This window comes from Schistocerca gregaria, chromosome 6 (genome assembly GCF_023897955.1).
Source record: "Schistocerca gregaria isolate iqSchGreg1 chromosome 6, iqSchGreg1.2, whole genome shotgun sequence".
Taxonomy (NCBI): domain Eukaryota; kingdom Metazoa; phylum Arthropoda; class Insecta; order Orthoptera; family Acrididae; genus Schistocerca; species Schistocerca gregaria.
In genome coordinates this window covers 123882419-123906233 of record NC_064925.1, presented here as the reverse complement: position 1 = coordinate 123906233, position 23815 = coordinate 123882419, and the positions used below count along the sequence as shown (strand labels likewise).

At 39.9% G+C, this 23815-nt stretch overlaps 1 protein-coding gene across 1 annotated transcript in view; it reads right to left on the bottom strand.

The window, feature by feature from the left end:
• LOC126277878 (engulfment and cell motility protein 1) overlaps window positions 1-2274 on the bottom strand; it is a 58023-nt gene extending 55749 nt beyond the window's left edge. Inside the window, exon 1 of the mRNA XM_049977405.1 lies at window positions 1268-2274. Coding sequence (XP_049833362.1) covers window positions 1268-2125 — 858 coding nt within the window. The 5' untranslated portion in view covers window positions 2126-2274. The remainder of the gene's footprint in view (window positions 1-1267) is intronic.
• Window positions 2275-23815: the final 21541 nt, after the last annotated feature.

Sequence of the window (23815 nt, the reverse complement as noted above, 5' to 3'; positions counted from 1 at the left end):
GGATCTAATAACTTCGCGCAACCATTGACCATCACATCACCTACATAAATAGCTTTAAAACACCAGAGAAAATCATAGTAGTTTACTCATTAGGCATGCTGTGGCTCTGTGGAAGATTTTAATTTTTTTTCCAGAAATTAGTGTTCAAAGAATTGTCATGTTATCAGGACCAAAGACAAGCCCTGTCCAGCCCAAGTTCACAGGTGGCATGCCCTATGTAATTTACCACCAACATTCTGCTGACAATATATTCAGTTCAGTGTCACATCTTGTTCATTCCATATGACACTGTCATTCGCTGTCAAGCTGAGGGCTGTCAAAATAACAATTACATGCTAGTACAAACAACTACACCTGCCAAGTCATTAGACTCGCTGCCTGCAGTCCAGCTGAACACACATTAGTAGCATTGAAAACCAGCCCAAACCATAATAATGTCCTATGAAACCTGTGTAGGTTTTTGTTAGCTTTACCTTTGCATTTATAACATTCTAAACCACAATTCCTGCCCTTTGGATAGAGATCTAACGTACTTATTGCAACACACTCAGCTCCCGGTAGCCCCAAGTACTTTGTCTCACTTTTTTCCGTGACTCCTACAGAAGAAACACACTATTTCCAAAATCATAAAATTTGTAATCCACCTCTTCGTTGGTTGGTTGTAATGACTTCTGGGCAGCATATTTCCCACCCCTCTTCTACCCTACTACCTATAACATATGTTGAAAATGGCATTTCGGCCTTGCATGTACTGTAGCTGCGTGTTTTAACAACATGATGATACATTTTCTACTTTATAATGTTCCATAAGTTTATGGTTCATATGATACTGTGAATCGGTTGACTTACATAAAAAGCGCAGGGCAAAGTATTTTGTGGTTTTTATTTAGAAGTCACTGCAGTATTAATTAACGACTGGGACTTTGTTAACAGACTGCTTTAAACCTCACTCCACCCATCAAGAAACATCTTTAATGAAGTGCTGTATAGAACATAAATATCATAGAATTAGTGTCAGTGGTGCATGCAAATCTGGCTGTCACGACTCCGAAATGTGAATGAAAGGATATTGCGAGAAAAGTTTATTCTACAATTTTTGTTTTCATTCTGAAAAATATATTCTAATACTCCAAAAATTTACCCCTTCAAATATCCATACACAATTTTCCAGCTGCACACATCTAAGAACACCGAGAGTTTACCTACAAGCAGTTTTATTTTAATGTTATGTATTGTTTCCATGCAACTATTAACTTTCTAAACTTACCTGTCCTGACACAGTTTGGATGACGTTGCTTAATATAACATTCCGGACTTGCTTTGAACACAAGGTAGCAGCAACAGCTTTTCTTTTAACATGGTCGGCTTTAAGAAACAGCGCGTTAATAAGCGCAATGGCATTCTGTTGAATCACAGGATGTGGACTTTGCAGGTGCATGATCAAGTTCGGAAAAGTGACTTCCTTTTCTACTTGTCCATATTTTCCCGAACTATTCAATACTATATTCTCGAGTATAGACAAAGAAGCCTGTATCACCTTTGCATCTTGTGTGACTGACTGATTGTTCACGTAACTGGCAACCTTATTTATGAAAGGTATTTCTAATATATCCCATGAAACTATTCCGTGGTCCATTAGTTCCACAAAGGACGCCAAGCAATAAGCTAACATGTTGATTTTACACTTTCCCCCCTCAATCATATTTATTATTAACGCAAGTCCTTGTTTATTTATGAATTCCAAAGCAAATGTCATATCTGTACTTAATTTAGCAAGTCTCTGTAACGCTGCAAGTTTTTCGTCGTTTGTTCCTGTGTTCAGTTTCTGCAATATCTCCTGAGCAGTGGTAGATGGTGAATGTGTCAATCTCAGAACTGATCCGTTTTTAATCTCATTTCTATTTTTCTCCGTTATATAGTTCTGGTTGTTGTTTTCTGAAAACTGCAGAGCATACTGGTCAGGCTCCGAAAGTCCCCACCCATTGCATAGCTCCTGTATTATTGCTGCAAGCGGCTGCTTCTGATTGAACTCTATTAACTGAGGTACCTGATGTACCATTTCCACAGCAATCTTGACAATGTTCGCATCTTTGATGGCAGAGGTTTTCAGAACCTTAGTATTCATTGACGTGCTTTCTCACATAAACAATCTACGGGATCAAAACACCGCACCCCACAATTATCACTTGCCTTCACAGCGTCTTGGTGCATCACTGACTCAACTACCAAGTAGCAACCAAAGATGGTCGTAGCGTGCAGTGACAACAACATCCTACATACAATAATTTTTTATGAATTTATATATTAAATACAGTCCACCAGATTCGTCAGATTATTTGCACCTAACCAGGAATTCACATGGTATTCTGCACAAAGCTGTGGAACCCAGGTTGTCTTGCGCCAGTAAAACATCTGGTTGTGTTGACGTTTCGGACCAGAAACCGGCATCATGCGACTGCCTGCCGACGCGGAACTCTATGCTCGAATGGAATATGACTGTAAATACGTAGCTGTAAAATTCATGTACTTTTCCTCATTTTGATCCCACAGTTATCTAAATGCACTAAACAAATTTAGGAGCATACGAAAACGGCTAACTGCTATTAAAGAGAAAAGTATGGTGCTAATAATTTCATTGGTGCTTAAAAATATCACGATAGAAAGAGAGTGTGTGACTGTTATTTTTGTAACACCTGTGAGACCCCGTTGCAGAAGTAGACTCAACAGTAGTCAACATCTTTTGTAACTATACGTTCAACCTAATTATCATTGTGCGTTAAATATTGAGAAATTTGTTACGGTATTGAAGATTTTCTCGCAAAATTAATACAACAAGACAGTACCGCACTCTGCTGGCACGCTGGAGATTACTTTAAATAGGCGAAATGAGAGTAAGCAAGCTATATGGGAGACAAGCGTAGCACACACCTTAGCACCTACTTTTAGAATGGCAAAGCACGTGCGCCTATGGAACCACAAATGTTACCCCATTTTCCTTTTGAGAACTAGAAGCAAACTCTTTAAAATACTATATGTAAGTAATACACTCTCAGGAATAGCTCCATAGACCAGATCAGTTCAGAAAATCAGTGATGAATGTTCAAAATATGTGCAGCTTCATTGTTATACAATAAAATAGTATAAACTAAAAGAAATAATGTAAATGCTGTTCCACTAAGGAGAATTAATTATTTTTCTGAAATTCTAAAATCACCTGCTGAGGAGGTATCATGATGATACTATGAACAATCACAAAAATATAAGGAAATTACAATTATTTTATGTTTTGAAAAGCAAGCAGGGATCCCAGGCTGCGATTTAGTGCTGTGGTGCGTCAAAATTTTATTCTCTCTCCGACTTCTCCCACTCCCCCCTCCCCCCCCCCCCCCCCCACCGGAAGAAATTACTCACATTTCATGTGGCACAGATGCCTAGTATTATACACTGAAGAGCCAAGAAATTGATACACCAGCCTAATATCATGTAGGGACCCTGCGACCAAGCAGCAGTGCCATACACGATGTGGCATTGACTCGACTAAAGTCCGAAGTAGTTCTGGAGGTAACTGACAGGAATCCTGTTGGGCAGTCCATAAATAAGAGGGGAGGGGGGTTGGAGACCTCTTCTGAATATCACGTAGCGAGGCATCCCAGATACGCTCAATAATGTTCGTGTCTGGGGAGTTTGGTGGCCAGCAGAAGTGTTTAAACTCTGGAATGTGTTCCTGGAGCCACTCTGTAGCAATTCAGGACGTGTGGGGTGTCACATTGTCCTGCTGAAATTGTCCAGTCCGTCAGAGTACACAATGAAATTGAACAGATGCAGATGATCAGACAGGATGCTCACGTACTTGTCACCTGTCAGAGCCATATCTAGATGTATCACGGGTCTCATGTCACTCCAACTCCACATGCCCCATACCATTACAGAGCCTCCACCAACTAGAACAGTCACCCGCTGAATTGCAGGGTCCATGGATTCATGAGGATGTCGGCATACCCGTACATGCTGACACTTGTTGATGCCCAGCACTGAAATCTGCAGAAATTTCGGGAAGGGTTGCACTTCCGACACGTTGATCGATTCTCCTCAGTCGTCATCGATCCGATTCTTACAGGATCTTTTTCCGGCCGCAGCTGTGTCAGAGATCTCATGTTTTAATGGATTCCTGATATTCACGGTAAACTCGTGAGATGGCGTACGGGAAAATCCTCACTTCATAGCTACGTTGGAGATGCTGTGTCCCATCGTTCATGCGCCGACTATAACACCACGTTCAGACTCACTGAAATCTTGATAAGCTGCCATTGTAGCAGCATTAACCGATCTAACATCTGCACTAGATACTTGTTGTCTTATATAGGCGTTGCCGACCGCAGCGCCATTTTCTGCCTGTTACATATCTCTCTATTTGAATATGTATGCCTGTACCAGTTTCTTTGGTTTTTGGTCATCAGTCTACTGACTGGTTTGATGCGGCCCGCCACCAATTCCTTTCCTGTGCTAACCTCTTCATCTCAGAGTAGCACTTGCAACCTACATCCTCAATTATTTGCTTGACGTAATCCAATCTCTGTCTTCCTCTACAGTTTTTGCCCTCTGCAGCTCCCTCTAGTACCATGGAAGTCATTCCCTCATGTCTTAGCAGATGTCCTATCATTCTGTCCCTTCTCCTTATCAGTGTTTTACACATATTCCTTTCCTCTCCGATTCTGTGTAGAACCTCCTCATTCCTTACCTTATCAGTCCATTCGTCTATAGCACCACATCTCAAATGCTTCGATTCTCTTCTGTTCCGGTATTCCCACAGTCCATGTTTCACTACCATACAATGCCATACTCCAGACGTACATCCTCAGAAATTTCTTCCTTAAATTAAGGCCGGTATTTGATATTAGTAGACTTCTCTTGGCCAGAAATGCCTTTTTCGCCATAGCGAGTCTGCTTTTGATGTCCTCCTTGCTCCGTCCGTCATTGGTTATTTTACTGCCTTGGTAGCAGAATTCCTTAACTTCACTGACTTCCTGACCATCAATCCTGATGTTAAGTTTCTCGCTGTTCTCATTTCTACTACTTCTCATTACCTTCGTCTTTCTCTGATTTACTCTTAAACCATACTGTGTACTCATTAGACTGTTCATTCCGTTCAGCAGATCATTTAATTCTTCTTCACTTTCACTCAGGATAGCAATGTCATCAGCGAGTCGTATCGTTGATATCCTTTCACCTTGTATTTTAATTCCACTTCTGAACCTTTCTTTTATTTCCATCATTGCTTCCTCGATGTACAGATTGAAGAGTAGGGGCGAAAGGCTACAGCCTTGTCTTACTCCCTTCTTAATACGAGCACTTCGTTCTTGATCGTCCAGTCTTATTATTCCCTCTTGGTTGTTGTACATATTGTATATGACCCGTCTCTCCCTAAAGCTTACCCCTACTTTCTTCAGAATCTTGAACCGCTTGCACCACTTTATATTGTCGAACGCTTTTTCCAGGTCAACAAATCCTATGAACGTGTCTTGATTTTTCTTTAGCCTTGCTTCCATTATTAGCCGTAACGTCAGAATTGCCTCTCTCGTGCCTTTACTTTTCCTAAAGCCAAACTGATCGTCACCTAGCACATTCTCAATTTTCTTTTCCATTCTTCTGTATATTATTTTTGTAAGCAGCTTCGATGCATGAGCTGTCAAGCTGATTGTGCGATAATTCTCGCACTTGTCAGCTCTTGCCGTCTTCAGAATTGTGTGGATGATGCTTTTCCGAAAGTCAGATGGTATGTCGCCAGACTCATATATTCTACACACCAACGTGAATAGTCGTTTTGTTGCCACTTCCCATAATGATTTTAGAAATTCTGATGGAATGTTATCTATCCCTTCTGCCTTATTTGACTGTAAGTCCTCCAAAGCTCTTTTAAATTCCGATTCTAATACTGGATTCCCTATCTCTTCTAAATCGACTTCTGTTTCTTCTTCTATCACATCAGACAAATCTTCACCCTCATAGAGGTTTTCAATGTGTTCTTTCCAACAATCTGCTCTCTCCTCTGCATTTAACAGTGGAATTCCCATTGCACTCTTAATGTTACCACCGTTGCTTTTAATGTCACCAAAGGTTGTTTTGACTTTCCTGTATGCTGAGTCTGTGCTTCCGACAATCATATCTTTTTCGATGTCTTCACATTTTTCCTGCAGCCATTTCGCCTTAGCTTCCCTGCACTTCCTATTTATTTCATTCCTCGGCGACTTGTATTTCTGTATTCCTGATTTTCTCGGAACATGTTTGTACTTCCTCCTTTCATCAATCAACTGAAGTATATCTTCTGTTACCCATGGTTTCTTCGCAGCTACCTTCTTTGTACCTATGTTTTCCTTCCCAACTTCTGTGATGGCCCTTTTTAGAGATGTCCATTCCTCTTCAACTGTGTTGCCTTCTGCGCTGTTCCTTATTGCTGTATCTATAACGTTAGAAAACTTCAAACGTATCTCGTCATTCCTTAGAACTTCCGTATCCCACCTCTTAGTGTATTGATTCTTCCTGACTAATGTCTTGAACTTCAGCCTACTCTTCATCACTACCATATTGTGATCTGAGTCTATGTCTGCTCCTGGGTACGCCTTACAATCCAGTATCTGATTTCGGAATCTCTATCTGACCATGATGTAATCTAATTGAAATCTTCCCGTATCTCCAAGCCTTTTCCAAGTATACCTCCTCCTCTTGTGATTCTTGAACAGGGTATTCGCTATTACTAGCTGAAACTTGTTACAGAACTCAATTAGTCTTTCTCCTCTTTCATTCCTTGTCCCAAGCCCATATTCTCCTGTAACCTTTTCTTCTACTCCTTCCCCTACAACTGCATTCCAGTCGCCCATGACTATTAGATTTTCGTCCCCCTTTACATATTTCATTACCCTTTCAATATCCTCATACACTTTCTCTATCTGTTCATCTTCAGCTCGCGACGTCGGCATGTATACCTGAACTATCGTTGTCGGTGTTGGTCTGCTGTCGATTCTGATTAGAACAACCCGGTCACTGAACTGTTCACAGTAACACACCCTCTGCCCTACCTTCCTATTCATAACGAACCCTACACCTGTTATACCATTTTCTGCTGCTGTTGATATTACCCGATACTCATCTGACCAGAAATCCTTGTCTTCCTTCCACTTCACTTCACTGACCCCTACTATATCTAGATTGAGCCTTTGCATTTCCCTTTTCAGATTTTCAAGTTTCCCTACCACGTTCAAGCTTCTGACATTCCACGCGCCGACTCGTAGAACATTATCCTTTCGTTGATTATTCAATCTTTTTCTCATGGTAACCTCCCCCTTGGCAGTCCCCTCCTGGAGATCCGAATGGGGGACTATTCCGGAATCTTTTGCCTAGGGAGAGATCATCATGACACTTCTTCAACTACAGGCCACATGTCCTGTGGAAACACGTTACTTGTCTTTAATGCAGTGGTTTCCATTGCCTTCTGCATCCTCATAACAATGACAATGAAGTGTATAAAATGCTCTACTATAATATTTTGTAGGTAGGTAACGCTGTGCTTTTTTTTTTTTTTTTTTTTTTTTTTTTTTTTTTTTTTTTTTTTTTTTTTTGAGGGATGGGTGGTCATGACCGCTCCTCCATCATCACCACCACCACTATTACCATCACTACCACAAAGGAATAACGCCTATAATGAGAAGACAACAGGCACACATTATCAAGTGTTGTGTATAAACAAGAATTAGGCAGGGAGTGGTATTGTTTCAGCTGTTTGTTGTTAATCAGGTCGGCGGCGCCAGTTTTCCTCAAGTCGATGTGGTGGGACTACTTTCGACCTATGTAAATACAATCTCATAGGTACATTTCGAAAAACATAGGTACATCTGGCAATCCTAGTAGCTCTGCTTTCTCTTTGAATTCACTGATATAAAAAATTCTCATTATCACTCATTTGTGTGAAAGACAGTGTTCATTGTGGGCAGAGCTTGTGTCCTCACTTCTTGCAACGCCTCTGCTATTATTCAAGAAAATACTAAGATACTGTATTATTACAAATATACATTAATTTCATATCATAAACAAATGATAATTTCAAATTAAAGCAAAAAGCTGTATGCAGATATTTATGTAGGTGAATGACCATGCAACATTCAGGATGAATTAGCTGCTTTGAAACTCCTTCATAGTTTCTCGCTAATATTTTGTGAGAGAACAATGGCAATCGATAAAATTCTAAAATTCTCCTTAGATCTGTTCTATCATACCTATGTTGGTAGCCTCACCCACACTTAAACAACAGGCCACTATGCTCTCACCTTGTAAGCTATTGTTACTTAAGGTACTGGTATGTTTCTTTGAAAATAATGCATAATAATCACCACTCCCATATATACATATTGCAAGGTACCTAGCGGAATACCACTGCCTTTCCTTGCTACAACATCTGAAAATTATCTTCCAGAGTATGCTGTACAAGTTTGCATCATTGGAATAAATGTACGTAGACTGCGCAGCAATAAGGAACTCAGAGGATTTTCGATAATATCTCACCTCATTCAAGTCAGATTTCCTCCAGCGTCTTCAACACAGAAGATGTGATTAGGCTAAAACATCGTCTAGGTGGTGGAGCTCCTTCTTCTTGGGTTATACAGTTGTATGTTTAGTAGATTGTTAGCATACTATAGTGTCAAGATGAGGAATGAGTATTTTTAGAAGGCATTTAACACAATTTAGATTTAACAGGCTTAAATGTGGCTGCATACTGGTGGTTTACTAATGGCTTTGTATTATAAGAGGAAAAGATTTTATTTAATCCTTTTGCACTAGATAATCTACTTATAAAAAGTAGTCTATGTAACAGAAGAGTAGTTTCATGTAAACGTTGTTTTGCCACATGAAAAGTAATTTCTGTGACTGGGTAAGAGGAAAAATATTCCGATAGCATAGTCGACACTCTGTTTCCGTAACCACAATCTCACAGTTCTCTCAACGCCTTCATCAGAAGCACAATGATGTCTCCGCAGATCGTCTTTCATTATTGAGAACAGATGGAAGTCAGACGGTGCTAAATATGGACTGTATGACGGATGTCGTACAGTGGTGAGATTCAGTCTCTGAAGTTCTGCTGTGGTGGCACATGAGTGTGTGGTTTGGCTTGTCATGCTGCAAAGTAATAATGTGACCCACACGTTCTTGTGAAATGCCAATTGTGCTTGCAGTTTCATTTTGAGTGATATGACGATCGTCCTGAATCAACATTTGGCTTCTGAAAGACGGTAGTTGCTGTCACAGGACGTCCAACTCTTTGTTTGTCACGCAGGGCAGATGTTCCTGCGTCAACATCTTTAACTTACTCACCCAACGACAGACATTACTCACACATCAACACAATCACGGTAAACTGCTTTCATTCTCTGATGAATCTCCTGTGGGGTGACACCTTATGCTGTCAAGAATTCAATGACTGCACATTGCTTGAATCGCATTGACCGACCGTCTACGCTGGGATCCATACTTTACACTGTAGCAACACAACTGTTCAGTGCTAAGGCTTCCTGCCAACTGTATAGAGGTGGAAAAAAATAACGTAACTGATAGAAATAACCGGTTACTGAGAAGTAACGGTTACTGCGATAACCGTTCCTCTGATACAGGCAGTTATTTCAATAACTGTCAACAGTGCCTCGTGCCATCTGTTGACCGAAGATCGTACTACGCTTTCCCGTCAACTCATCGGAGATCTGGCTAGGAACTAAGGAGAGGGTAGACCATTTGGAAGGCGTTCTATAGGCCATGGGAATAACTGTGAGACTGCGCGCCATCTGTTGATAAGAACCGTGTACTATATCGTGCGTCTTCCTTACTTTTAGCACAAACAATTAAATAAAGTTCATGTCCGATCGGTGGCTGATAGGAGCTGCAGTACAGGCATTAACAAGCACGGCCGTTCCCTTAAGGCACCGCCTCATATGTCAATTTAGCTTGGACGGATAGTATACAGAGAGGTACCATAAGGAATTCGAGCGACTATGGAAATAACTGTCAGAGATCTGTATTTTCTTCTGGCAGTTATCGTTATTGGCTCACAGTTCTTGCTCTCTAGCAGTTATCGGGCTACCATTACAGGTAACCTGGAAGTTGGTAACGGAATAACTGTGTGTCTGTGTTCCTGACACAGTGACTCCAGTCTTAGACACCAGTGATATTTCAGAGACGATAGTTACTTGAGCGAACAAATATTTACGTACTTCTTCGGAAATAGCCGCTGGCCATCACGAATGACAAATAACATGTCAGGAAGTATAACATAATACAGTTGAATATAATAATTATTATCCTCGTCATTTGTCAGGAGATTGTCAAAATATGTGAATATATTACAGTAACTGCTAATATTTACAGAATTGATACACTGTCAGATTAAAATACAGTTACGCACTTTTAATAAATTTATCATACATAGAATACCTGATCTTGACTGTTGCAACCAAGTTCTGTCAAAACTGAAATATATCAACATTTTTACCTAAGCTCCTCTAAACTGAAATATAGCAACATTTTTACCTAAGCTCCTCTATGAGTCTCTGTTACGATATTCATCTACAGAGCAGAAGGAGGGGTCAATGGAAGTGTCCGATTCTACCCGTCTGCTTCGACGTAAAAAGGTGATGTGGTGTGTGAATGTCATTATGGCACGGTGTTTATGAGTTGGTTTTTGTGATTGACTGTGTGTGGGGGGCGGGGGGGGGGGGAGGGGGGCTGGCTGATCTAGTTTGCAGTGCCGGAATTTGCTGGTGGTAATTAAAAAAATGGCTCTGAGCACTATGGGACTTAACATCTGTGGTCATCAGTCCCCTAGAACTTAGAACTACTTAACCCAAACTAACCTAAGGACATCACACACATCCATACCCAAGGCAGGATTCGAACCTGCGACCGTAGCAGGTGGTAATAATTTTTTTGTTCTAGCTGTGATGTTTTGTGTTTATGGAGTATTGAATGTGATTTAATTTATGTAGGTATGATTGATTTGTGGCCTTTTGGGATTGTGGTTTTAGTTTTCAGTTGTAGGTGTTGGTTTTTTGGTATCAGTAGTTGTGGTGCACCAATATAGGTTACCGGAAATGACCGATTCCCATTTTAATAGTTGTACGTGTTGATGTTTTGGTATCGTCATCTGAGGTTTACCTATGTAGGTCAAGGGAAATGTCCGATTCCAATTTTCGTGCTTTTAGTTGTGGGTATTGGTGTTTTGGTATGGTCACCAATAGTTGACCTATAGCGTTCAAGGGAAGAGTCTGATTCCCGCAGATTTTTAGTTGGTGTAGCAGAATGCTGTATTTTTCTCTTTTTGTTCTTCATTTTGTGTTTTGATATCATGGTGTGTTTTTTTTTACTAGCTTGTCCTCACCTAAAACCCCCAACTTCCCACAGGTGTCCCATTGATTTGATTGTATTTTTGGTGGGAGATGTTATTGTATTATTTATATGTATCTTCATGTTTGTTGCCATGTGTATGTAGTGACGTCATAGACACACTTAAAATAGCCATTTCCGGCATATTCATGATGGGTGGAATCAGACACTTCTGTATCATAAAGTCTTTCAAACACACTGTAAACCGTGCTTTATCTGAAACCAGGTTTTTAATGGTTGCTGACTTGCTGGCAGTTTATTGAAAATGCATGTTCCTGAATATTGGACCCCTTTTGGACCAAGATCAGTGATTTTAGGTCTTTATGTAGATTGCTGTTCCTATTTCTAGTAGTGATATTATGTATTGAGCTATTGGTTGGAAGTACTTGTAACAAATTTCATTAAGGAATAAATATACTAGGAAGCAGTGGTTAGAATACAAAGTTCCTTGAACAGGTTCCTACATGATGTTCTTGAATTTATACCACAAAGGATTTTTATTACACGCTACATTTGATGAGATACCTCAGAATATGCTCCCTTATGAAATAATAGAGTGAAAAAATTTGGTATGCCCTTCCCAACTGAATTTATTATCGAGTTGTAGTCCCAGAAATGTAACACTGTCAACCTTTTCGATCTACATGTCTTCATATGTTATAAACATACTGTAGCTGGAGAAATCGAGCAGTTTCCAAATCTCACATAAAACTTGGATTAGCGTACTCACACTTTCCCCAATAGGGGAAAGGAGTAAACGAATCTGTCACATTATGTAGATTTTTTGTTGTATTACAAGGCTGTACACTTCATTATGTAAGCAGCAGAGGGAATTAAGCTTCGAATTTAACCTACAGCACTCAGTTTACATATTACTTCATACTTAAAAACGCACGTTGTTAACATTTTATTTAAACAGTGCTGTGGCGAAGTTCCACGTACTTTCTGTTGCAGCTGCAAAGATAATATTTTTAATAGCGACCGATAATCTACAAACATATAATATGAACCACTAATAATCGTTCTAACATCAACTAAAACGTACCCGGAGTTAATAAGCTAAGGTTATGACACAGATCGTACGACATTCCTGCCATTTCACACTACTCACAGTTATACTGATAACTAAACTGATGGATTCCAACTAGAACGTTATATAATTGTAGTCCCTCGGAGTATTCGGTATTCGCAACGACCTATATAAACTATATACCTCCTTGGGTATTCGCTAGCGAAAAATAACTTGGCAGTTATTAGTAACCGTTAACAATAACGGTTATCAAAGAATAACTGGAATTGTGATAACGCTTACTCCAGAATAACCGTTTGGCTCACCTCTACAACTGGAGCTGTAGAGAAGATGCTACAAAACAAGCCAGTACCTGCCACATACCAGTGCTGCCAGCTGTTGAAGAGTTACGAAGGTGGAGGCATTACTTTTCAGTCAGCCCTTGTATTATGTACTGCAATGTTATTAATAAAAAACTGAACTTCTTTAACAGTTGTCAACAACATTATGAAAGCCCCTTGGCAGCATAAAAGATGGCAGTAATTGAAATTTGCATTGCCCAGTATGTTGCCAGGAACCAACCACATTACATGGTGCACTGCACAGCTCATAAACGTATAGGACACTTGTAATTGTGAGTGTAACTGAGGGAGTTACTCCTTACTGACACTCAACTCGACACATGCATCTCCTTAAAAAACACAAGAAAATCTGTTCAGTGTCATTTCTAGGATTTTAGACATGGGAATGACACTTTAAGACATGAGGTGTAGTCAAAGATGAAACAGTTGTATGAAATACCAGAATATCACAATATGGACATTTATAATTTGATGGTGTGGACGACAGAATGATAAGCAACCCCAAGATGCAGGATTTGCATCTAATTCCACTTAAGATAATTATTTTTTGTTCTTCAGTGTTAATTTCTTTAATTTAATGGAAACACAAAATTAACAGAATCGATAATTCACGGTCATTAATAAGATTTTCTCGGCCTACAAAGAAGCACAGCAATTGATTTCTTTACCAGTTAATTCTCTTTTGGAAATCCTTCTGCTTCAGTGACCATCCACATCTTGCAAGGGAGGGAACTATGATGTAAGTAATAAATCTCTCATTATTTTCCGTTCAGGTAGCTAGGACATCATTCTAAATGTCATAACAGGTTCTTGATGTGGGGTCATGCCAGTTTTCTTGGATGGTTGGTTTTGTCTCCACCAAGATGTTCATAATGTTTTCAGTGGATCTGAGGTTTGGTGCCGTATGGGGCACTAGAGAAGGTAAATATCATTCTGTTCTGCAAACCATAACCGAATGTGTAGTGGAGATTAATCCTACTGGAAACAAATGAATCACTTTCGTTGAAAGACTGATGGGATTACAGCATCACCCATTATATGTGTGTAATGTGCAGCATCAAGTTCATCATCTATCATGTGAAGCATCCTAAGTGCACAGAAACACTTCCAGACCCAGATTGCCACAGATACAGTTTCATTGCAGGATAACTCTCGAATATATTTAAGGTAGAAACGGGTGTCTTTAGCGTAGACACTAATCTTGGACGATAATTCGCTGTGGTAAATGCTGATTCGTCGGTGCTAAAGTTGATTAATGCATTCAAATGAATGTATGTGATCTCTGTGAGCTCTGCCATAGCTGGTCCCAAGCCCAGTTGAGAGAGCAGGAGGGGGAGGAGTAAAATCTCGTTAAACAGAAACCATGGTTCACCTGGCCTGGGTGATAGTACCTCGTGAGAGCCCCTTGCCAGGAAGATCTCAACGGCAGCAAAGGTGGAGAAGATGGAGTTCGGTATGGGGGAGCTGGCAGTAGAGGCACCTTTTCTCTTTGGGTACAAAAGAGTACAAATAGCGACTGTACCCCAGAGGGGCGGCTACAGACAACGTCTGACTCATAGTGGGCGCCTGATTTTAGATTTGGCATCCTACTGCCTTTGTGGAAAGTAACGGGAAACTACCACATTTCCTTCCCAAGCAGCTCCTGGTATGTTTCTCCATGTGAAAGATTCTGGAGTTAAAACTTCCCCTCATTCCGATCTCGAGGAGGGTAACACATTGAGGGTAGGCATATTTGAAAGGAAGAAATGGACAGTGAAGTAAGGAAAGATAAGGATTAGAACATGGAATGTGAGGACACTACTGAAAGCATAAAAGCTAGAGAATGCAAAACCGGAGGTGAAAAGGAAGAGATTAGATGCCCTCAGTTTGTGTGAAATGAGATGTGAAGAGAAGGGTGAGATTATAAGCTCTTTTACTCAGGGGACATCAAGAATGGTAAAAACCGAGTAGGAATATTGACAGGGCAAAAGCTAAAAAATAAGGTAAGAAGGTACAACATATTGATGGAAGACTGATTATGATAATACTGAAGGGTAGTTCAAAAGATTTGGTGTTAATACAGGTATATATGCCAACCAGCCAGCATGGAGATGAGGAAGTGGAAGAATATTATGAGAAAATACAACAACTCATCGAGAAAGAATACAGAAATGCCTACTTTATCATAATGAGGGACCGGAATGCAGTGGTGTGTGAAGGAAGAGATGAAGATACAGTAGGAAAATTTGGATTAGGAATAAGAAATGAATTAGTTTCTGTAAAGAAAATTCATTACCAGTGGGTAACACATTATTTGAACACCATAAAAGGAGACATTACACAAGGATATCAAATTTGAATAGGGAAAGATATCAGTTGGACTACAACCTGATACAAAAAGGTTTAGGAACTCTTTGAAGAATACTAAAGCTTATCCAGCAGTGGCTATAAATTCAGACCACAACCTAATAGTGGGAGAAACACAATTGAAGTTGAAAAACGTCTGGAGAGGTAAAGTAAAGGAAAGGCGAAACATAGAAAGACTCAAAGATGTAGGAAAGGCCTCAGATTTGGAGAACAGATTTATGGAAAAATGGGAAAGAGGTAGTGTTGATGAAAGTGTTAATGACAAATGGATAAAAATGAGGGAAGGACTCAAGGACGCTGCCAAAGAAATACTAGGAATTAGAGTATACCGAAGCACCAGGAAAGAATGGATAACAGAAAACATGTTGAAAAAGATGGAAGAACAGAGAAAGTGGAAAAATGTAGAAACTAAAGGAGGCAAAAAGAGGTACAGGAAACTGAATAATGAATTAAGAAGAGAAACTGAAGAAGCAAGGGAAAAATGAATGAAACAGGAATGGCTCGAAATAGAGAAAATTGGGAAAGTATGAACTGATGTGTTGACTGGCTGGTGAGGAATAACATGGAAATAGAAAGAGCAGATGGTACTCTGGCAGAAGAACTACAGGAGGTTTTGAACAGATGGCAAGAATATATTGAATGTCGTTATAAGGTGGATGAAATTCAAAGAGAAATTAAGGTTAAAAGGGAGCAATATGTGCTGGAAGATGGAAACGGATTCACCATCTTGGAATCAGAAGCAGAAAAGGCGCTGAAGGAGAAGAAGAATAGGAAGACATGTGGAATTGATGATTTGCAGTAGAACTGTTGAAGACTCTCGGAAACAAGGCAAGGAAATAAATAGTCTACCTCTGTAATGAAATATATGACAAAGGGGAATGGCCTGAGGACTTCCTTGCAACAGTTGTGATACCAACAGAGAAAAAGAGAAACACTAAAAAATGTGAAGAGCATAGGACTATTAGTCTGATTTATCATGCACCTAAGGTGTTGCTGAGAGTGTTGAATAAAAGGCTATATGGCAAGCTACACAGAAGGGCTGCAGAGGAGCAGTTCGGATTTAGAAGAGGAAAAGGAACAAGAGATGCTAATGGCCTGTTAAGAACTATAGGGGAAAGATATATGGAAAAAAGTCGAAAAATCTTTGGTGTTTTTATAGCTTTAGAAAAGGCTTTTGACAGAGTTCAGTGGAACAAACTGATGGATATTTTGAAGAGGAAAGGAGTAGATTGGAAAGAGAGACGACTGATACAGCATCTATATATACCCCAGAAAGTAAGGATAAAGATTGGAAATGAAATGTGAGAAGGAAGCAGCATTGGATGAGGTGTTAGACAAGGTTATTGCCTTTCCCCACTGTTCTTTAATGCATACCTTGAAGAGATTATTGCGATAGGCTTAGAAGGGGTAAGAGGAATATGAATTGGTCGAAAGAGAATAGAATGTATAAGATTTGCTGATGACATGGTATTAGTGGCAAAATGTTAGCGGACAGTGAATAACATGCTGAAAGATATTAATGAAACTTGTGGGGAATATGGGATGCAAATAAAGACAGCAAAAACAAGGAGTACGGTCATCAGTACAAGACACAGACTGTCCAACGTTAAAATAGGACAATCTACCATTAGCCAAGTAAGTGCATTTAAATATCTTGGAAGCACAATAACTGAAGACTTGAGATGTCGCCAGGAGGTGAAAACTCGAACTGTCATAGCGAAGATGGCATTCAACAGAAAGAGGAGACTCTTATGAGGCAAATTAGATAAAGGTCTAAGGAAAAGTCTTGGCAAATGTTTTGTCTGGAGTGTGACACAATATGTGGCAGAAACATGGACACAGAGACGAGAGGATGAAAAAAGGTTAGAAGCATTTGAGATGTGGATGTGGAGGAAAATGGAGAGAATAAGCTGGATGGAAAGAGTGAGTAATGAAAGAGTATTGGAAAGGGTTGGTGAGAGAAGACGTCTGCTGAAGGTTGTCAGAGAAAGGAAAAAGAACTGGTTGGGACACTCATAGAGAAGGGAGTGCTTGCTAGGAGATGCTTTGGAAGGACTGGTTTGTGGGAGAAGACTGACAGGAAGAAGGAGATACAAGATGGTAGATGACATAAAGGGAAGAGGTAATTATGCACACCTGAAGAGGACAGCAGAAGACCAAACAGACTGGAGAACTATCATGTGAAAACCTGCCTTTTGGCAGAACACTGATAATGATGATGATGATCTCTGTGAGACATGATCTTTAGTGATTCTATCATTTGTATATACATGCCTTCCCTTTGACCTTATCCTGTGTGATGTGTCTCATATCTGTTTATTGTGTAACACTGAGTGCAGAAGAAAGTGCTAGTTTCTTTTAACATAAAGTGGTCTAATGAAGAGTTAAGTAATATATCTGCCAGTTCTCGCAGTACTAGTACATCACAGGCGGAATCCACATGCAACACAACTTTCAGCATTATGGAAAGAACTATGGTGAAGAGATCAGGAGTAATGTGTTCTTATTTGAAACCCATAAAATACTGAAAGGACATGAGAACTGTTGCATTTGCAATCAAGAATATGCTTATTTACGAAGTATGGGAAAAATGCGTCTCACGAGTATTTAAAACAGAAGATGTGCAGACCAAAGCGAATATAATTCTTATTATTGATCCACCTTTACATGTGCGTATAACAGAAGCAAAAGCAACGGTATACTTGTGGCAGAAACTGAAATCTGCGTTTAATGATTCTGGTTTTGCAAGAAAAATTATTGAAAACATTAATATCATTGCACCCAGAACAATGTGACTAAATGACAAGTTATGTAAATCAGTAGTGGATGATGGTCAAAAACCATACAGAACTGTTGCCAAATAAAAAATTAGCCACTTTCAATCAAAAAACGTGATTTTTATTTCAGTCCACATTGCATGTTGATCCCTGGGGTCTTATGTTCAGGTGCTTCATCAGTCTACATCTATTTCTGAATGTAGGTTACTACTGGTCCTGTTAAGAGTAGTTAGGTGTGTTATAAAGAGGCACATTGTAACTACAATTTTTACAAAACTAAGATGACACCAGAAAGTTGTTTCAGCAATATCTGCATTGCTTTTAAGCATTGCAGGAGTCGACATATTTATACACAGATTCACACTCTTTGTCCTACAGCATGTAGAATTGGTTTTGCAGTTAGAGATGAATAGATTCAGTCATTATTGTTAGCAGGGTTACAGAAAAAATACTCTCAAATGATTATAGCCTCTGAATATTTAGGAATTACTATTACAACAGATGCAATTGAAAACAAGTTTTTCAATATGGAAGATGAATCTATGAGTGGCAGTGCTTTTATAGTGAAGAGTTGGCAAGGTAAACAACTGAAATGGTACTCCTGTATAGTCATTGAGAAATAACGCTGACCCTATATTGTCAAATCGTGTGGGCCACCAACATCACAGCAAGAAAAATTTATGTGCTATAAATACAAAAGGCTAGGACATTTGAAAGATAAGTGTCCTAACAGTGAGAATAACGATACAAGACAAAATAGAATTTCAAGTGTCTTTAGTGTGAAATATTCCCTAGCTTGAGAAATGCGTATGTTCAGATTGCGAGTGTTGTTATCCTAAAATTATGAACTGCTGCATCTTGAATAAATGCTAATTTAAACATGTAGATCGCATTAATCTTGACTTTCTGTTGTAGCAGTGTGATGGAAATGTAAAGCATTGATAAATTTTCCGCTTTCTAGTAAATAATAGAAAGTTCTTCTGAACACAGTTATTTTATGTCTCTGTCACAATATTATTATGTTAGGCAACACTTCATATACAATTAGTGCCTGTACATTGGATTTGATATTTCATTAACTCTGTCTGAAAGGAATGACAGTTCTGTAGGAATTGAAAGATAATTGTCATGTGCCCTCTGTAATGTTAGTACCATTGCCATTTATTCAAAGGTGCACCCCACTTCTTCAAGCTAGGATACCACAGCACGGAATAACTGCCAACCCAGCATGTACTGCAATGCATAGTAAACTGCAGTCGTAGTCCACTTTGTTGATATTCATGTCCATCTATACCAGATTACATGCACAAACAATAACAAAAACTTCTAACAGTTGGCGAATTTAAACTACTTAACTAATAAAACAATATGTTCAGCTGTCGTGATTATCATTCATAAGTGAGATAGACATTGCATAACACGTTATTTTAGCAAAGTGGTGTGTTATGCCACATATGCCCAGCATTTTCTGTCACAGTGGGAATAAGGAGGGAAACAGAAATTTTAATCATAATTTCAGAAATAAAGGGCACTTTAATAGCAACCAATCTTTATGCTTAAATGAACGAGATTCACATTTTCATCTGCGTCAAGGTAGTCAAAATCATTCAGAACCCCAGCACACTGTTCAAATCATTGAAGTCGCATTCACCAACGCACCAAACGGTTCAGACACTACATAATGATGACTAGCACACTAGGCATCAGATGATGCCAGCGCCGCACCAAAGCAGGATACATCGTGTTCTGCACACATTACAGAGCATATGATCCGCTTAGAAGACATCAGGTATTCACTGTTACATGAAACAGAACAGTCTCTGAAAGATTTTTATCATCCTGTTATTACCATTCATGGTGGCAAACACATATTAAAAGCAGTTCGGGGCTCTGGTTCTCCCGTTACTGGCATGAGGGACGCAGCATTCAATCGTTACAATTCTGATGATTCTTGTTTGATGTTACCTCTCACTAAAATCAGAATAACTGATGCTGTACCTCGTGAAAACCCATTTACAATTTTCTACAAAGGCACACATTTCACCAACTTTCTTAACATTCCATTATTAAGAACTTAAGTCATTCTCTGGTTTTCTGGGACAGCTCTTCATGGAGTCAGGGTGTGTGGTGAAGGTAGCCAGTAGCCAGAATGAATAGGCATTTCCGGCTTAAGATGCAAGCCTCCAGACTCGGTCTGGTGAGAAATGGGGAAGCAGTTGACTTCAACATATCGCCCTCTGTGCAGGTGAATAACGAAGTAATACTCGGTTTCTGTTTGGCAGCCTTCGTGATCGCGTGTTGCTAGTATTCTTCTTTTTTTTAAAGTGGATATTTGAGAAGAGTCAGTATCGATCACTGAGAAGTGTTGGTGCTGGAAATTTTGATAACATCCGAATTCCTACCATTTCGGCCATCCTGGACACGCTCCATGGCTGGGCGGCACTCTCTGGCAGTGCAGGTCTGGCGGCAGACCTGTCGCCATCGCTGAGAAGTGCGTCAATGGCGGCAACTAGGGCTATGCAACTCACTGGCCTGAGGCGCTGCATGTGGACGTTGGGACATTAGCATTCGGGATGTACGAGTGTTTCAGTAATCTCCGACATCTAACTGTAACAACTACTGCTATGAAATGAATGTGGTTTAAGTGTGTGGTGTTTACTCAGTGCAGTCCGGTAAAGTCTGTCTTGCAGCAGAAAGGTTGTTAGGTGTCATGTATAGTTTTGGTATCTGAATCGATTGTGGGCGAGCAGCGTTGTTGTAAGCTGTATCGCAGAAGTTAAGCTAGTATCTCTGAGCTGCGCGAGGGTGCAGAACACAGGCACTGACTCCATGGCCCTGAGGGGTCCCGAGCCCCCTCAAACGTTCGTTTGGGGGCGGGGCGGAGCGTCCCCCCCAAAAGAAATTAAGAAAATTATTAGTTATATTATGATTTGTAAAATCACAAAAATTATACTGAATATTTTTTATTTTCCGTGCTTGACGATAGTTATCTTTGAAAATACATTCAGTAATGACTTAAAACAAATAATTATTACACTAGTAAGCAGGTTAACTGAAAACAACTGCTATGAATCACGATAGTGTTAAGGTGCTGCAGGCACACTTAGAATCTGTCCCGGTGCGCAAACCTTTGTGTAAAGTCTGGCACCGGCGAGCCAGCACTGTGGCCGTGGCGACATCAAAAGGACTGCGGCAGAACCACCTGGAACCCTCCGCTTCATATCGCCTTGATGCCGAGGCTGTATAAATCCCACCCTGCTGTCACAGTCATCCAGTGTGGGTAGTTTCGTTCAATGCATGCTGCAGTCTCGTGGACTGTTTTATATGACTATATTTTATTCATTTACCTTAGTCTCTTAGTATATTGTGAATTAAGTTTGCACTGGATAAATTTGTTACCAAAAAGGCGAGCTTGGAACTTGATGATACTGCAAGTCAACCTCCAACAATTATTGTGTCATCAATTGCTTCGTCGTCTTCAGGCAAGAACCGTTCACAGCCGAAACCTGCATGACCCAGTAAGTGAAGATCATTTCAGAAGTCTTGGTTGATCAAATATACATGGCTACAATATGAAGCATCTACCGAAAACATTTTTTTGCAAAACCTGTAAAGTTGCAGATACTAAAAATCTATTGCAATTTTCTTAAAAAAAAGAAGGTGTATTTACTTCCATAGGGTTTTCTAACTGGAAAAAGGTTTTGGAAAAATTCCGTCTTTATGAAAATTTACACATGAAGAAGGTGTTCTGAAACTAAATTCTGTCACTAACCAAAATGTGGCCTCCCAATTGAATGAACAGTTAAATAATGATATGAAGAACTCCCGTTTAGCTCTTGAGACTATTTTTATTACCGTGCATTTAGAGGGCACGAACATGTAAACTCAATTTTTTTCAGTTGTTGAAAGTCCGAAAGAATGACATACCTGAGTTTAAAGATTGGTTAGGACGTTCGGGGTATAAGTGCACGTCCTACGACATACAAAACAAAATCATTGATCTACTACGAAAGTCTGTGTTGAGAGAGGTATTGGCTTCAACCAAGAAGACTGAACATTTGTCTATGATAGTTGTCAAAAAAAGTGATTCTTCGAGTCAGGAACAAGCGTCATTTTGTATTCATACTGTCGATCATTCCTTAATTATCAACGAAGACTTAATTGGCTTATAAGAGACCCCCAACACTGAATCACAAACTCTGTTTAGTATTTTAAAAGACGTTTTTGCTCGTCTTGATTTGCCAATGGATAACTTAAGAGGACAGTGCTACGATGGTATCTCGAATATGAGAGGTAAGTTCAAAGGACTAAAAAAGTTAGTTTTGGATATACAACCAAAAACACATTATATGCACTGCACTGCTCACAGTTTACACTTGGCAGTTGTAGACAATCTCCGCCAACTTACGTCGATGAGGGATATTATGGCTTCAGCCAAGGACTTAATAAACCCTGTAAGGGAATCCAACTAAAGGATGGGACTTTTTAGAAGCATACACTGTGAGAGCACCAACGACCAAGCTGGTCCACGACCCTTTTGCCCGACTTGATGGACTATACAAGCTTCTAGTATCTTGAGAATACTGAAAAACTTTGAAGAACTAGAGTTTTTTTGAAACATTTTCTGCAGAGGACAAAACAGGGGCATTTTACAAATGTGCAGGCTACTTTGAGTCAATGTTGCAATTCAAGATTTATTTCCTTCTACGCCCCTATGCAATGAAGCCAGTAGAGGATGTCCACGACAAAATTCACTGCCCTCATCTAAGTGTTGCTGACCTGGGAAAAATATATGAGGGCTTGATTTGTATATTGAATGGAAGACGTGATAGTTTTGAACACTTTTGGTAATTTTGTTAAAAAAAACCTTCACAAGTTGATGATCCTTCGCTTACTTGGAATCGAAGTATACCAAAGAAATGATAATTTATCGAAACCTTCAGCTACCAACAGGTATTTTGATATACCTCAATGGGGACAGCTGATAATGTGTGCCCCAACCAGGACTCTAACCCAGGATCTCCTGCTTACATGGCAGATGCTCTATCCATCTGAGCCACATAGGATAGTGTGACTGCAAGGACTTACCCCTTACACGCTTTCCATGAAACCCACATTCCCAACTGTCCACAACCTACATTCGTAATGTTCCTAGAGGATATATGCCCATTCACTCATTACTTGCGCCACCTAAGGTGTTGGTTACCGTAAGAGTACAGGCAAAGTGTGCTCATTCACAGAGAAGAAGCGTCTCTGCGGTCGCGCTATCATCTGTGCCCTCGGTGGCTCAGATGGATAGCGCGTCAGCCATGTAGGCAGGAGATCCTGGGTTTTAGTCCTGGTCAGGGCACCATTGAGGTATATCAACAACACCTGTTAGCAGCAGAGGTTTTCGATTAATTATCATTTCTTTCTAGAGAAGCTGCATGGTCAATATTGGGATCTGTTCTTTCGGAACAGTTACTATCTTCGTATAGTTAATGGCTACCCAGCCATTGACCTCTTTCTGCGCGAATGCACACACTTTGCCTGAACTCTTACAGGAATCGTCACCCTAGTTGGCGTTAGTAATGAGTAATGAGTGAATGGGCAAATATCCTTTAGGAGCATTACGAATGTAGGTTGTGGACATTTGGGAATGTGGGCCTCATGGGAAGAGTGCAAGGAATAAGTTTCCACAGTCGCGCTGTTCTCGTTGCCCTCGGTGGCTCAAATGGATACAGCATCTGCCATGTAAGCAGAAGATCTCAGGTTCGAGTCCCAGTTGGGACAAACATTTTCAGATGTCCCCATTGAGGTATATCAACAACACCTGTTGGCAGCTGAGGGTTTCCATTAATTATCATTTCTTTCTAGAGAAGCCTCATGGTCATCATCGGTGTCTGTTCTTTTGGAACAGTTAC